The 13,070-nt window shown below is 61.7% G+C and overlaps 2 protein-coding genes across 5 annotated transcripts; one reads left to right on the top strand and one right to left on the bottom strand.

Moving 5' to 3' along the window:
* The first annotated feature begins 561 nt into the window (after positions 1 to 561).
* SIRT6 (sirtuin 6) lies at positions 562 to 7,601 on the top strand. The gene is made up of 8 exons (XM_075776375.1): positions 562 to 719; positions 1,730 to 1,857; positions 2,226 to 2,408; positions 4,567 to 4,626; positions 4,939 to 5,034; positions 5,876 to 5,956; positions 6,315 to 6,438; positions 7,146 to 7,601. The coding sequence occupies exons 1-8, from the start codon at positions 654 to 656 to the stop codon at positions 7,479 to 7,481; spliced, it is 1,074 nt and encodes a 357-aa protein (XP_075632490.1). The 5' UTR covers positions 562 to 653; the 3' UTR covers positions 7,482 to 7,601.
* Positions 7,602 to 7,966: 365 nt separating this feature from the next.
* Positions 7,967 to 12,734, bottom strand: CREB3L3 (cAMP responsive element binding protein 3 like 3). 4 transcript variants are annotated; one of them, XM_075776372.1, is made up of 10 exons: positions 12,604 to 12,734; positions 11,166 to 11,290; positions 10,775 to 11,021; positions 10,143 to 10,258; positions 9,773 to 9,901; positions 9,590 to 9,696; positions 9,367 to 9,435; positions 9,169 to 9,253; positions 8,767 to 8,863; positions 7,967 to 8,695 (listed from the first exon to the last, which is right to left on the bottom strand). In XM_075776372.1, exons 2-10 carry the CDS (start codon positions 11,286 to 11,288, stop codon positions 8,352 to 8,354), a joined length of 1,317 nt encoding a protein of 438 aa, XP_075632487.1. In that variant the 5' UTR covers positions 11,289 to 11,290; positions 12,604 to 12,734; the 3' UTR covers positions 7,967 to 8,351. The 4 variants fall into 4 exon arrangements, with proteins under 4 accessions (XP_075632487.1, XP_075632486.1, XP_075632489.1 ...); XM_075776371.1 differs by having other exon boundaries at positions 9,773 to 9,904; positions 12,604 to 12,718; XM_075776374.1 differs by having other exon boundaries at positions 9,773 to 9,904; positions 10,888 to 11,021; positions 12,604 to 12,718.
* Between the last annotated feature and the right edge of the window lie 336 nt (positions 12,735 to 13,070).

Here is a 13,070-nt window from a genome sequence, read left to right as displayed (position 1 = left end):
CGGCTGCGGTTACAGCTGGCAGCGCTGGGCAGCCGGGGGGGGGGGAACTCCGGCGGGACCAGCCCCGTTTGGGGAGGGGATCTGCTTGCACCCCTGAAATGCCCAGGGAGAGGGAGGTGAGGGGCCAGGCCCAGAGCCGGGGCTGGGGGCAACAGGCCCTGGCCCTCTCGGGTGTCTGGGGGGGGGCAGCGTGGGGCAGGCAACGTGGGGCACGGCTGGGCCCTGACCTTGTGTGGCACCCCCTGACCTTGTGTGGCACCCCGTGACCTTGTGTGGCACCCCCTGACCTTGTGTGGCACCCCCTGACCTTGCCAGCACCCCTGCCCTGGCCTTGCCGGCCTGGTCCCCCCCTGCCCTGCCCTGGCACCTCCTGTCCTTGCAGACAGCCCCTGTCCTTCCTGCCCTCCCCTGCCCTGGCACCCCCAGCCCTGGCACCCCCCTTATCCCAGCCCTGGGCGGGCAGTCGAGGCCTGAGCAAGGTGAGGGCAACCGCCCCCCCACCTTCACCCTTCTCGCCCGGCACAAAGATGGCGGCGGCGGCGCCCTCCCCGGGGTGTGTCCGCCCGCCTGTCCCGCCCGCCGCGGCCTCTCTGCGCGTTTCCGCCCGTCCGCGGGGCTGGCAACAATGCGCGCTCCGGCGGCCGGGGCGGGCCATGGCGGTGAATTACGCGGCCGGGCTCTCGCCGTACTCGGACAAGGGCAAGTGCGGCCTCCCCGAGGTGAGCGCGGCGCGGCGGGATCCCGGCCCCACCCGGGGCCTGCTCCGGCCTGGCGGGTTTCCATGGCAACCGGGGCCTCAACCCCGTGGGTGTCTCCCGTGGGGAGCCCGGCACCAGGGACCCCTTTGTGTGTCCCCGGGCCCACGCACGGCTCCTCCCGTGGCTTCCCCAGCCCCATGGCTCCCTCGGTGCGTGTCCCCAGCCCACCCCGTGGCTCCCTCCTTGTCGTTGTCCTCCAGGCCCGGCACCATCCCCCTGTTCCATGCCCCCCCCAGAGGGGCTCCCAGCCGTATGGGGACCCTTTGTGTTCCCCAGCGGGGGGGTCCCCGCGGTGGGTGCGAGGGGTCTGTCCCGGGTACCGCGGGGGTGATCCCAGCCCCACACCCCCAGCAGTACTCGGGAAGCTTAAAACAGATTTTGGGGTGAGGGGACAGGGACACGCAGGGGCCTGTGCTCGGTCTCTGTCCCCAGGAGATCAGGCTGGAAAAACATCTCACAGAAACAAAATCCTGTGCCCATGCCAGAAAGCCGGGTGGGCGCACGGTCCCGTCCAGCCACAGCGTCCCCGTGTCCCCCACCTCCACGGCTTCCCACGCAGCTCACCGTCCCTCGGCCCTGTCCCGTCCGCAGAGCCGGTGGCTGCGCTGGTGACAGCTGGAGTTGAGCGCACATGGGGTGACACCGGGTTTGCTCCTGGCGTCCCGCTGCCCGGCAGTGCCCTGGAGCCCGGCCGCTTCTTGGGTATCAGCTGCCTGTCAGTGAGAGCAATAAATACCCTCATCTGCGTTAGGTGCTTTAAGCCCTTACCCTGCACAGAGATGGTTTCTACAATGCTGTTTCTCTCTGATTAAATGCTGTTATCATTAAGAAATGTGAAATTTTCTTTCCCGCTCGCAGTTTTTGTCATGGATAGGAAAGAGTTGTGGTTTCCTGGGTCTTTGTGCCAGGAGGGGTGTAGGATCTATCCCGGCATCTCTCCATTCCCACGATGGTTTGTCTCTTCCGCTCAGATTTTTGACCCGCCGGAGGAACTGGAGAGGAAGGTGCGGGAGCTGGCAGACTTGATCAGGAGTTCCTCCAACGTGGTGTTTCACACGGGGGCTGGAATCAGCACCGCCTCGGGGATTCCCGACTTCAGGTAAGGAGGGTGGGCAGCAGGCGAGGGGTTGGGAGGACGGCACCTCCTCCGAGTCCATCTCGCATCTTGTAAAGCTCTGGACTGTGCTCCCTGCCACCCCAGCCGGACCTACTTCATCCCTCCTGTCTGGTCCCGGATCCAGCTGAAAATACCCTTTCCCTCTTGCACGCCCGCGTGATGTTAAGATGTACCCATAGAAGCCCGACATGCGCTCTGCTTGCATCAACAACAGAAATCGCTGGTGATCCAGGACCTTCGTTTAGCAGTGCCTTGCTCACCCTCCGTTGATAGGGCTTGTGGTGTATTTTCACCCGTCTTCTGAGATCCTGAGCTCTCAATTCTCACTCTTTCTGTCCCCATTGCTGCAGGGGGCCCAATGGTGTCTGGACTATGGAAGAGAAGGGGCTCTCCCCAAAATTCGACACCACTTTTGAGAATGCCAGACCCTCCAAGACTCACATGGCGCTGCTGGGGCTGCAGAGAGTCGGCATCCTGAAATTCCTGGTCAGCCAGAACGTGGACGGCCTTCACGTGCGTTCAGGATTCCCACGGTACTGCCTCTCTGCCCTGTCTCTGGGTCCCTCGTGCCTTTCCCCGTGGCTGTTCTTGCTGCCCAATTAACACGGCCTCGCGTGCAAACCTTTGATGCTGGGGCTTGATTTCCAAGGCTGGCTTGGAAGCTGTCTGCCCGCTGATATTGGGAGTGGAAACTGGGATGTGCTGGCGTGGGAAGGGGTGCATCAATCAGCTTGAATTTAGAGCAGAGAGGTTACGGCAATAATTCAGTGGGCGATGAAATTCAGTCAGCCTCAGTCGATGCTCTCTAGATGTACACCGAGAAGTCAGAGAGGTGAACGGACAGGAGAGAGGATGAGAACATCTGAAACTGCTCCTGCAGAGACGCGTGTTACCCTGTTTTACCAGTGTTGCTGGAGCTATCTCGGAACACTGCGTTGTTTTACAGTTTGCTTAAATTGAATTTTGTGAGAGAAAATAAAGGCGGTGCTTCCCCGGTGATGAAACCACGTCTGAGCCCAAGATAGCCTTGAAAAGTATTTTGCCCCTCAATAAATTTGCAAGACTGCAAGGGCAGCAAGACAGAGAGAAAGTCCCGCAGTTGGAACTGGTCTGACTTACTGGCTGTGATCTCTGATTTCCTCGCCCGCTGCGATGAGGTCAGGGATCCCGCGTAGCCGTGTTCCCTCCGCGGGGTGCTGCAACGTGTGGGAGCTGAGGGTACAAGATCCCCGCTCCCTGCGTGGGTGGGGACTGAAGTGCATTTAGCAGCTCAGTGGCCGTTTCGAAGATGTCCTCAAAGGAACCTGCCTTTCCATTAGCACTTGCGGCAACAGGGAAAACTTCAAGAAACTTCAGCCTGTCATAAAACCCATTTCCAGCACTTAAAAACCAGCGAGTGATTGTCTGGTGAGGCAAACTGCTTGGAGCTGTCTGGAAAGGAAAAGGAGAGCAGCCGAATTCAAGTAGGAAAATAAAAGGAAGGGAGTTGGGATGAGAATGAGGAGCGTGAATGGGACCTTGGAGAAGATGTGTCTCACAAATGTCTTCAGCCATCACGGGCTGAGCAGAGAGCTGCCTCCAGGGGGTATTGCCTGTTATTAAAAGCCCTGAGTCCTGGTTCTTGCTCCTAGCACCACGTTTGCCTTTTTAAACTAAACAACCATGTGAAAAAGAATAGGAAATAATGACCAGAACTCAGCTGTGCTCCCTGCAGCCTGGTGCCACTGGCTCCCGCTCTGGTTTAGCACAGGTCTTCCGCCCAAGCGAAGCACGTGCTTAAGTAAACGTCGCTGAACTGGGGCCAAAATGGGGGAAATCGAGTCAGTCCTGTCTCCATCTGCCCTGGAGGAGGTTCCCAGTCACCGTGGGGCTCATAGGAACGTAAGAAGAGCGTGGTCTTGTTTTCTTCTAGCTCCTGTGCTTTGGGGTTCGTGCTGAGCTCGAGGGGAGTTTTAGTCAAAAACAAGTGGCAAAGGGCTGGGATCATGCAAGGGCAGAGAGAAACCCTGAGTGCTGAGAAGAGCAAAGATCCAGGTTACAGGCACCGGGATTTCAGGCTGGGTCAGAGCCGGGGTTAGAGGTGGTGCATTTAAAATTAAAAAGCCAGGACATGCTGTCCCTCGCCTTAGTCCCAACTGTGGTGGCCATAGCATGGTGTTTTCATGATGGAGATAAAACCATGGTGCCTCTCGCCGGGACCTGAACATGTCCTCTGGGTCTCCCCTGCCCCCGCGAGAGGGACAGCTCTGCCCAGACTCCCTTTGAACAGTATTTTTGTGTTAAACGCACAAAGCGGTGCTCAGTGTGCCATAGTTTTGTCAGCGCCCGCTTGCCCTGCGCGCGATGACCACGCTCGGCACGGGGAAGCCCCCACACTCGATGGACAGACCGACGATCTTGTCTGCGGGACCAGCTGCCTCCCTGCAGCAAGGCCAGGTCGTTTTGGGGCACCCAGTGCCCCCAGAACCTGCCTGACGCTGGTGCTTTGCTCTGACGCAGCCATATTTCTCTATACCTAATATAATTCCCCGCAATGCTGCCCCTGTGTTGGGGCACTGTCCCCAGGCCATGGCAGAGGGTCCCTGCCACCCCACGTCAGCCAGCAGAGCGGGGAGGGGGGTTTGGGCAGCTGTCCCTGTTGCCCCCGGGCTCTCCACCCTTTCCCAGCTCCCGTTTTTTTCCCCCCCGCAGGGACAAGTTGGCTGAGCTCCATGGGAACATGTTTGTGGAAGAGTGCGTGAAATGTGGCAAGTACGTGAGCCCTGAGCTTGGGGAGGGGGGCAGCGGGGTGGGGGCTTTGTTGCTGTCACTGGGGAACGATGGAGACCCTGCATGTGCCGTGGGCTGGCTGGCTGGTAGGTCACTAGCACCGTGGGGTCACATACAGGTCTCTCCATGTGGATCCTAAACCCTGTCAAGTGGTGGAAAATGAACATGCTGGGAATTCTCTGTTGTCTGGGAGGATTTTGGCAAATCCTGTGCCCTGTCGGGGTGGGGTGGAGGGGGCATTTCACAACGGGTGCCACTTCCCCGCGTGTTTGAACGGCACCGTTTCTCTCGCAGGCAGTACGTGCGGGACGCGGTCGTGGGCAGCATGGGGCTGAAGCCAACGGGCAGGCTGTGCAGCGTCACCAAAGCCCGAGGGCTGCGAGCCTGCAGGTACGTCTGCTGGGACGCTGGATGGGGGCTCCCCAGGGGATGTGGGGTGACAGGGACCCGTTCACCCCAACGACTGGCTCTGACGTGCGGGCTTGGCTTTGCTGGGCTGAGCTGACAGTCCCTCTGGTTCAGGTGAAGCAGAGGGTGTAGGGGAGATCTCTGGAGGCCCAAGTGGGAGGCCAGCACCCACGTCTCCAAGGAGTCCCAGCCTCCTCGGGGTGGGGCAGTCTCCCCACACGATAATCTGAGCATGTCCTGGTACTGGAGAGTGCCCTGCTGTGGGACAGCTGCTCTGGAGACCCCCTTCCCCTCCAGCAGGACCCGGCCGCTGCCCTGCCCTGGTGCTGCTTGCCTTTGGTAGGGAAGCGTAGACAGTGTTTCCAGCTCTGCAGCTGGAGGTCCCCTGAGGAGATCTGGCATCCCTACACGTTCCACGTGCCCCTCGTGCTTCCTCACCGGGCCCAGCCCAGCTGCTTTTCTCATCCAAGCCGGCTGCAGAGCCAGCAGCGCAGAGCCGGGGGCTCCGGGCGGTGGGGCAGAGCTCTGCTGGCTCAGCACTGACGCTGGGGAGTGAAAGGCGCGTCCCAGCTCTGAGCTGGGACAGCAAAACATTTGTGGCATTGCAGCACCAGCCGCAAAATCCCTCATGCAGGTGAATTCTGTGCCTTCCCTCGCCTGCCAGTGAGTCCCCCCCGGCTTGTCTGGGCTCTCTCTGTCCCTTCGCAGTGCTGGGCCAGGGAGGGTGGGCCAGGATCTGGGTCACTGTCCCCCCTCCCGGGGCAGCTCTGCTGCCTGTTCCCACCTGGCAGGGGAAACCGTGGTCCTTATATGTGTTTTCTAGAGGGAAGTTAAGAGACACCATTCTGGACTGGGAAGATTCCCTGCCTGACCGTGACCTGACGCTGGCGGACGAAGCCTGCAGGTACTGTGCTTGGGCTCTTCACGTCGTGGCGGCTGCTGGCGCCTGCGGCTCACGGTGCCCTGGGAGGCTGCCCGGGCTCCCCGTCCCCTGCCCGCACCGCCGTGGCCCTCGGGCTGACCCTGCCCGGCTTTGTTTGTCGTGTGTTGTGCCCTGCAGCCCTGAGGCTGTACCCACAGCGCAGCAACGCCCAGCCCTCTCCCCAGAAAAGCGGCCAAGAGAAACCACTGCAAATTCTGGCCGCAGCTTTGCTTCCCGGCTGGGAAACCTGTAGAGTCCACACTGGAGCAGAGTAGGAGAAGCAGCCTGCAAATAGCCACGGCTTTTTCTCTGCCCTGGATGTTTTGTCTCCTCCTTGCAGGAAAGCTGATCTCTCCATCACTCTGGGGACCTCTCTGCAGATCAAACCCAGTGGCAACCTCCCACTGATCACGAAGAAGAGAGGAGGGAAGCTGGTCATAGTCAACCTACAAGCAACCAAACACGTGAGTGAGAGCGTCCTCGCCGCTCCGTGCTGCTCCCCTCCCCTTGCGTCACTTGTTTCAGCCCCATCGCAGGTTAGTCCCTGCACACCGTCCCCTCCCAGGTGGCCAGATAGGTGATTGGCCTGGCTTAGCAAGCAAACAGGCTGGGCTTCCCTCGGTGGAGGCCTTAAACCTGCAGCTCCCAAGAAACACCTAGAAATGGAAGGTAACTCTTAAGAGCAGAATAAAACCTCAGCCCAAAGCCTGATGAATTATAGTCCGATGAAATAACTGCGCACACGTAACCCGTACCGCGGGGCTCACGTTCAGCCCTGGTTTTGGTGCCCTAATTGTCCAAAATCTTCTGAACAACCAGAGCTGGGGGGTTTCTGGGATGTCATTAGAGCTCCCTTGTCCCTGTCCCACTCTGACCTGGGCTCGCTAGCCTGGCTCTGCATCCGTTTCCCTGTCCCTGGGCTGTGTTTCAAGGTGGGACTGCCTGCGCACACCCTGATCGAGCCCTGTCAGCCCGCGGTGTAGTGCCAGACAGGGTCAGGGGCTCAGTTCATGTTCCGCCAGGGATGATGTCTCAGGGACGGGAGCCCTGGAGCCCACGTGCAGCTGAGCCATCACCCTGTCCCTGTCCCCACGCGCTCCCTGGGAGGGGACATTTGTCCCCGCACACGGTGTTTGTCCCCTAACGCCATGCTTGCCCTCGCTTGCCCTAGGACAGACAGGCCGACCTACGCATCCACGCCTATGTCGATGATGTCATGACGAAGCTGATGAAGCACTTGGGGCTGGAGGTACCAGAGTGGACGGGGCCGGTGGTGGTGGAAAGCGCTGAGCTCACCAAGCCCGAACAGCTCTTCAAATTTGAGCCCGGGGCTCGCGGGCTGCTGAAGGAGGAGCCCCTCTCCCAGCACAACGGCACGGGGGGGCTCTGCCCTGACCTTGGGACCACGCTGGTGGAGCGCCGTGACAGTCTGAAGCAGGAGTGTCCCAGCCCGGACACGGGGCCAACGACGGTGAAGAAGATGAAGGTGGAGCCTCTCCTCACCTGACCCAGACTGTTCCCTGTCTGTCTAGACACTCGTCTGTGCCGCTTTTCCTACCGACTTTTTTTTATATCCCTTAAACATTGTCCCTTTTTTTATGTAAGTATTAAATACACTTGAATTGCCTGTGTCGGGGGCGGCTGTACCCACCGGCCCTGGAGGGGTGTTGTCTGTTTGAGACGGACCGAGCATCTAATTCCTTCTCTGTGAGGAGATGGTTGTGGCGTCCAGCGGACCACGGAGGGACGAGGGTGCTCAGTGCTGGGACGGTGACGCAGGGGGATCGTTGGGGAAGCGGAAGGGAAGGGGACTGGCCTGGTGCAGGGCTGGGAGCTGTGGGATGGTGCCCCCGTCCCCGCTGCTGTCCCCTCTGCCACGTTCCCAGCTCCGCTGGACCCTGGTTGCCTCATGGCAGCTGGGCTTGAGCTATCCCTGGCCCAAGGGTCTTTAAAACCTTGTGGATCACCCCATATTAAACTAAAACAAGTGGATTTTTTTCCAAAATACCTTTTATTTAGAGATGAAAATAAAGCTTAAAAATAAAAAACAAAACAAAACAAAACCAACCAGTTGCACCATCACTAGCCAACCAGCCCAGGGCCCCTACAGTTCCCTCCTCCCCCATCTTGAGCGACCCCACGTCCCTTCCGCAACTCCTGCTGCACCCAGGGGGCAGGAGCAGCCCCTTCCTTCCCAGTAAGGCCAACAGGGAACTGGTCTCATCTTCCCAGTTCACAGATATAAGCAAAGCCACGTGGGTCCAGCATCTGCCTGTGCCTGGAGGCAGATCCTGGGGGGGCCACCCCGAGGGCTTGTCCCGTAGGGGATGAGGTGCTGAGCCACCCCATCGCATCCCCTGTGGTCCCTGGGTGCTGCTCAAAGCTCCTCAGCCGGCTCCAGCACCGTGGGCCTGCTGCGGTCAGCCTTGCTCCAAGCCAGCGACGCCAGGCCGTGGTGCGGTGCGGCGCCATCCCCAGACACGATGTCGGCTCCGTCCCCGTGGCTCAGCCCTTCCGAGGCAAGCGGCTGCGTGCTGTTACGGGGGGAGACTTTGTCTGGGCGTGGGGTGAACGTGCGGCCGCTGAAGGCTTCGTGCAGGGTCTCGGGGGCTTCGGCCAGGTGCTCCGGCCACAGCGGCTCCGGGGGCTTCTCGTCCCTGGCTTGGGGCTGCGTGTAAGCCACGCGAGAGGCGGCCGCGTTGTGCAGGGACCTGGAGAAAACTGAGCGCGAAGGAGGGTCAGGGCCCACTCGGTGCCCTGAGCTCCCGGAGCAGCCATGGCGCGGCCCTCACCTCGCACGGGTCCGAAGTCGCCGTCTGCCTTGGCCTTGCTGGGGGCGAAGGGGCTGATGGAGGGGAAGACGATGAGCGTGAAAGAGAGCAGCAGGACCTGGGGGCAGAGGGGAGGACGTCACCGTGCGCAGCGTGGGGGGGGACGAGGTTCTGGGACACAGCTCCCAGAGAGGGGGCTGGTGGCAGAGCCGGGGCTGCGTCCCTCTGTCCCTCCCGGTGCGCGTGCCCCTGCCAGCATGCGTGCATCCATCCGTCCCTTCATCCATCCATCCTTGGAGCATTATCCCTCTGCCCTAGCACATGTCCATCCTTCCATCCACCCCTGCCAGCGCGTCTCCGTGGGTCTGAGCCTCCCTCCCTGGAAGCAAGGAGGCCGTGGGGGGGTTTGGGGGCTCCACGCACCGCAATGCACGTTCCTGTCTGCGCTGCCTTGTTGCTTGACTGTACCACTAGGGCCTGGAGCTTCTTCAGCTGCTCCAGGAGGGACCTGGGGACACAGAGCCCATGGGCACCCCCAAGCTCCTCCTGCCCTAAGGGTGGGGGGAGCCCCAGCCCCATCCTGCCCCCCCCTTGTCCCCATTCTGCCCAGGGAACACCTACGAGTTCTGCTTCTCCAGGTGCAGGACTTTCCTCTGCAGCTCCTGGTTCTGGGCCGTGCACGCCGACATCCTGGGGGACAGGGAGAGGGAGGCGAGGTGGGGGGGATGGCTGGGGGGGCTGGCAAGGAGCCGCACACCCATCACTGCCAGCCGGGTGCCCCCAGGGTGCCTGGGGCGAGGGTCGGTGTGCGGCCGTGCCCAGAGCAGGGGCTCGGGGGCCGTACCGGCTCTCCAGCCCGTCGATATACTCCTTCTTCTTCTTGCGGCTCTCCTGAGCTGACTGCTTGTTCCTGATCTTCCGACGGATCTTCTTCAGCACCCGCTCCTCGTACTGAGGGAGACGGGAGAGGGGGTCAGGACCGCTGGGGCTGGGACTCTCCACCCTCCCCAGGTGTGGTGGGACCCACCTTGGTGAGGGGCAGCTGCGTGGGCAGGGACACCCCCTCCTTTGCCAGCAGCTTCTTCTCGTCCTCCGTCAGCACCAGCTCCTGGCCCTGGCCCTGGCTCTGCCTCAGCAGGGAGCTGGGCACCTGTGGCTGCTGCGGGACCGCGGGTGGGTGACGGCCCTGGGCAGCGGGGTCACCCCACGCCTGACCCCAGGGACCACGGTGCGGGGATGAGGATGGGATCGTGGTCCAGGAGGGGACAGGGATGGGACCGCGGTGTGGGAAAAGGGACAGGGGTGGGGCCGGGGCCGGGAATGGGGAGGGGATCGTCGTCCAGGAAGGGACGAGGCTGGGGACAAGGAGGGATGGGGACACCGGGGTGGGGACTCACGGCATCGGAGCTGCCCGAGAGCAGCAGGTCCTTCACGGTGAGGGTGCAGGACGCGGGCGGGGAGACCACGGGCAGGTCCTGGCTCTCCTCCAGGAAGAAGCCGGGGTGCCACATGTCTGGGTGAGGGGAGAGCGGAGGCTGTCAGCGGCCTGTGTCCCCTCTGTCCCCAGTGTCCCCAGTGCAGGACCTTCACCCTTGCCAGGGCTACGGTGACTTGCTGCCACCTACCAGTCCAGTGGCCCCAGACTCTGTCCCCCCAAACCGTCCCTCTGGTCCTGCCCCAGCCCCCCTCCAAACACCCTGCACCACTCAGCCCACCTCGGCACCCCCAGTCCCCCCAAACCTCCCTCCTCTTCCAGTCTCCCCCACCAACACCAGTCTGCCCCATTCACCCCAGTTCCCAGGCTCTCCCCGCTTCCCCACCAGCTTCCCCCCAGGTCCTCCAGACCTCCCAGTTCTCCCCAGTCTGCCCAGTTCCCTCCAGTCCCCCCAGCTCCCCTAATTTCTTCACTATCCCCAACAGGCCCCAGCCCCCCCTGTCCCCCTCAGCTCCCCCGTGTCCCCAGTCCCCCCCCCCAGTCCCTCCAGTGTCCCCAGTCCGGTCCTTTGCCCGGTCTCTCCCTGTGGCTCACCCAGGTCGATGGAGACCTCGGGGTGCAGGACCCCGGCTCCCCCCGGGAGGGGCAGAGCCCGGCAGGGGTTGCTGTAAGGGTACAGGACCTCGCTGGGACCCCTGTCACAGCACCTGGGGGGGCTGTCGGAGGGGGGGTCCTCGGAGACCCCGCTGTCACTGGTGGCCGGGGACCAGCCAGGAGAGTCCGACGCCGAGTCCCCGGAGCCCAGGATGGAGCTGAGGAAGTCCTCACTGTCCTGGGCACGCTGCGGGGACACGGGCGATCGTCACCATGGGGTGCCCATCACCCCGGGGTGCCCACGGGGGGTGCCCGTGCGGCGGGGTGTCCCGGCTGCCAGGCAAGGCGTGGGGATGGGGCTGTCCTGCCAGACCCAGGGATGAGGTCTCACCCTGTCCTCGTGCCAGGCGCCCGGCGGCGTCCCCAGCTCCACACCATGGAGGATCCCATCCTGGCGGTCGAAGAGGAGGTCCAGCAGGTCGAGGCTGTCGAGGCTGCCCACGCCAGAGGCCATGGCTGCGAGGTGACAGGGTCAGGTCCCGAACCCGGTCCCCACGATTGCCTCCCAACTTACCCCCCAACAAGGGGCACCCCGAATCGTGGGGTGGGCGTGGGGCTGCTGAGGGGGAGTGGGGAGCAGGTTTGGGCATGGGCACACGTGTGCGGGACCGTGGAGAGGTGTACCTACACGCGTGTGCACGTGTGTGACCGTGTGGATGTGCGCACGGCTGGATGCGCACATGGCCACGCTGACACACGCGCGTGCAAAGCTGTGCATCTGTGCAGCCACATGACCGTGCAAGGTGCGCGCGTGTGCCCACGCAGACATGGGTGTGTGAACACGGACACACGCACGTGCCGGCACCTGTGTGTGAGCACATGTGGGCACATCTGGCAAAGCCCTACGTGCACGCGTGCGGGAGGGAGAGCACGGGCATGCAGGGCCTCAGGGGCACGGCAGTGGTGCCCCCCTCCACCTCCTTCCGGCAGCTGAAACTCCCAAATCCTCTATTTTTTCACCCGAGAGAACTGTGCAGCCACGGGCTCCCTGCAGGCACCCAGCCCCACCGTGCCCCCCAAGCGCAGGAGCGGGACGAGCACCCAGAGCCGAGGGCTGGGTCAGCTCCGCCGTCCAGCCCTGTTCCATGTGCGTGACCGCTCCAGCAGATCAGGTTAATCATTTTGGGTGGCAAGCGAAGGGGGAGGAGACTGCTGCCACCGGCCGGCCCCAAGGAGGGGACTCAGCCCCGCTCTGCCACTGCCACCCCAGGCGCTGCTCAAGACGGCGGACTCGGAGAAAACCAACGGGCCAACTGACTGGTTGCCCAACTGGCCGATCAGCTGACTGACAACCCAACTAACTGACCAGCTGACCAACCAGTTGACCAACTGACCAACTGGTTGACCAGCCAAACCAATGAACCGATCAAGAAACAGACCAAATGGTCAAACAGTTGGCCAACTGACCAACAGATTGACTGATCTGATGCCCAGCCCACTGACCAACTGACTGACCAGTCTACTCTCTGCTTAATTGATCAACCAACCCACTACCTGACTACCCACCCACCACTCAACCCACCACCCAACTACCCAACCCACTCCACCCAACCAATCACTCAACTGCCCTTCCTGACCCATTAAGCGCCGATTCAAGTGTCCCTTAAGCCAGGTTTGGGGATGGTTGTTGTTACCATGATGTTTTGGCTGGCCAACCCAGGCTTTATTGCACCCCGTCCTTCATCCTCAGTCCTTCCAGTGAGCCCTGATGGCCCCGTAGGACCATCAGGTAGAGGGACCCCACTGAGCACCAGCAGCCAAGGACATACCTGTGTGAGATCTCACTTCCACGGACCCGTCCTGTCTTCTGAATCTCCTCAGTGCACAGGGGGTAAGATGAACACCAAGCTCGGCCACCTCCTCCTTCGTGGTGCCCTGACCCAAGTGGCAAAGTTTAAACTCCAACTACACAGAAATAACGTCCTGGATTGCAAAATCTCCCGTCCCTGATTGGGGATGGCGGTGAGCGACAGCAGGGCCGCCCCGGGGATGGACCTGCTCCGCTCCGTCACTCATTAGCCAAATGTTTTTGTCCTCCTCCGCCGAGCGGGGCAGGAGGGGCCCGGGGCTGGTGAGCGAAGTCCGGGCGCTGCTGCTGGCCGTGAACTTTCACCTATTTTTCGGGATGATTTCCCTTTTTTTCAGACAAGCGTATTGTCGTTGATGACATTTTATAGGTGTTGAGAACAACATCTGGTGCAGACATTGACTTGGACTCTACCAGTTACGGCTTCCT

This window comes from Balearica regulorum, chromosome 26, assembly GCF_011004875.1.
Source record: "Balearica regulorum gibbericeps isolate bBalReg1 chromosome 26, bBalReg1.pri, whole genome shotgun sequence".
Classification (NCBI taxonomy): Eukaryota; Metazoa; Chordata; class Aves; order Gruiformes; family Gruidae; genus Balearica; species Balearica regulorum.
Note: the sequence above shows the minus strand (reverse complement) of the source record. Positions and strands in the feature narration are given on the sequence as shown.

Excerpts from the sequence above, each read along its gene's own strand:
- SIRT6 (XM_075776375.1), top strand. The coding sequence starts at position 654 with ATGGCGGTGAATTACGCGGCCGGGCTCTCGCCGTACTCGGACAAGGGC. Across the intron at positions 1,858-2,225 it reads TCGGGGATTCCCGACTTCAG|GGGGCCCAATGGTGTCTGGA; the intron begins GTAAGGAGGGTG and ends CCATTGCTGCAG. Across the intron at positions 6,439-7,145 it reads ACCTACAAGCAACCAAACAC|GACAGACAGGCCGACCTACG; the intron begins GTGAGTGAGAGC and ends CGCTTGCCCTAG.
- CREB3L3 (XM_075776371.1), bottom strand. The coding sequence starts at position 11,288 with ATGGCCTCTGGCGTGGGCAGCCTCGACAGCCTCGACCTGCTGGACCTC. Across the intron at positions 9,905-10,142 it reads TCTCGGGCAGCTCCGATGCC|CAGCCACAGGTGCCCAGCTC; the intron begins GTGAGTCCCCAC and ends GCGGTCCCGCAG. Across the intron at positions 9,436-9,589 it reads ATCGACGGGCTGGAGAGCCG|GATGTCGGCGTGCACGGCCC; the intron begins GTACGGCCCCCG and ends CCTGTCCCCCAG.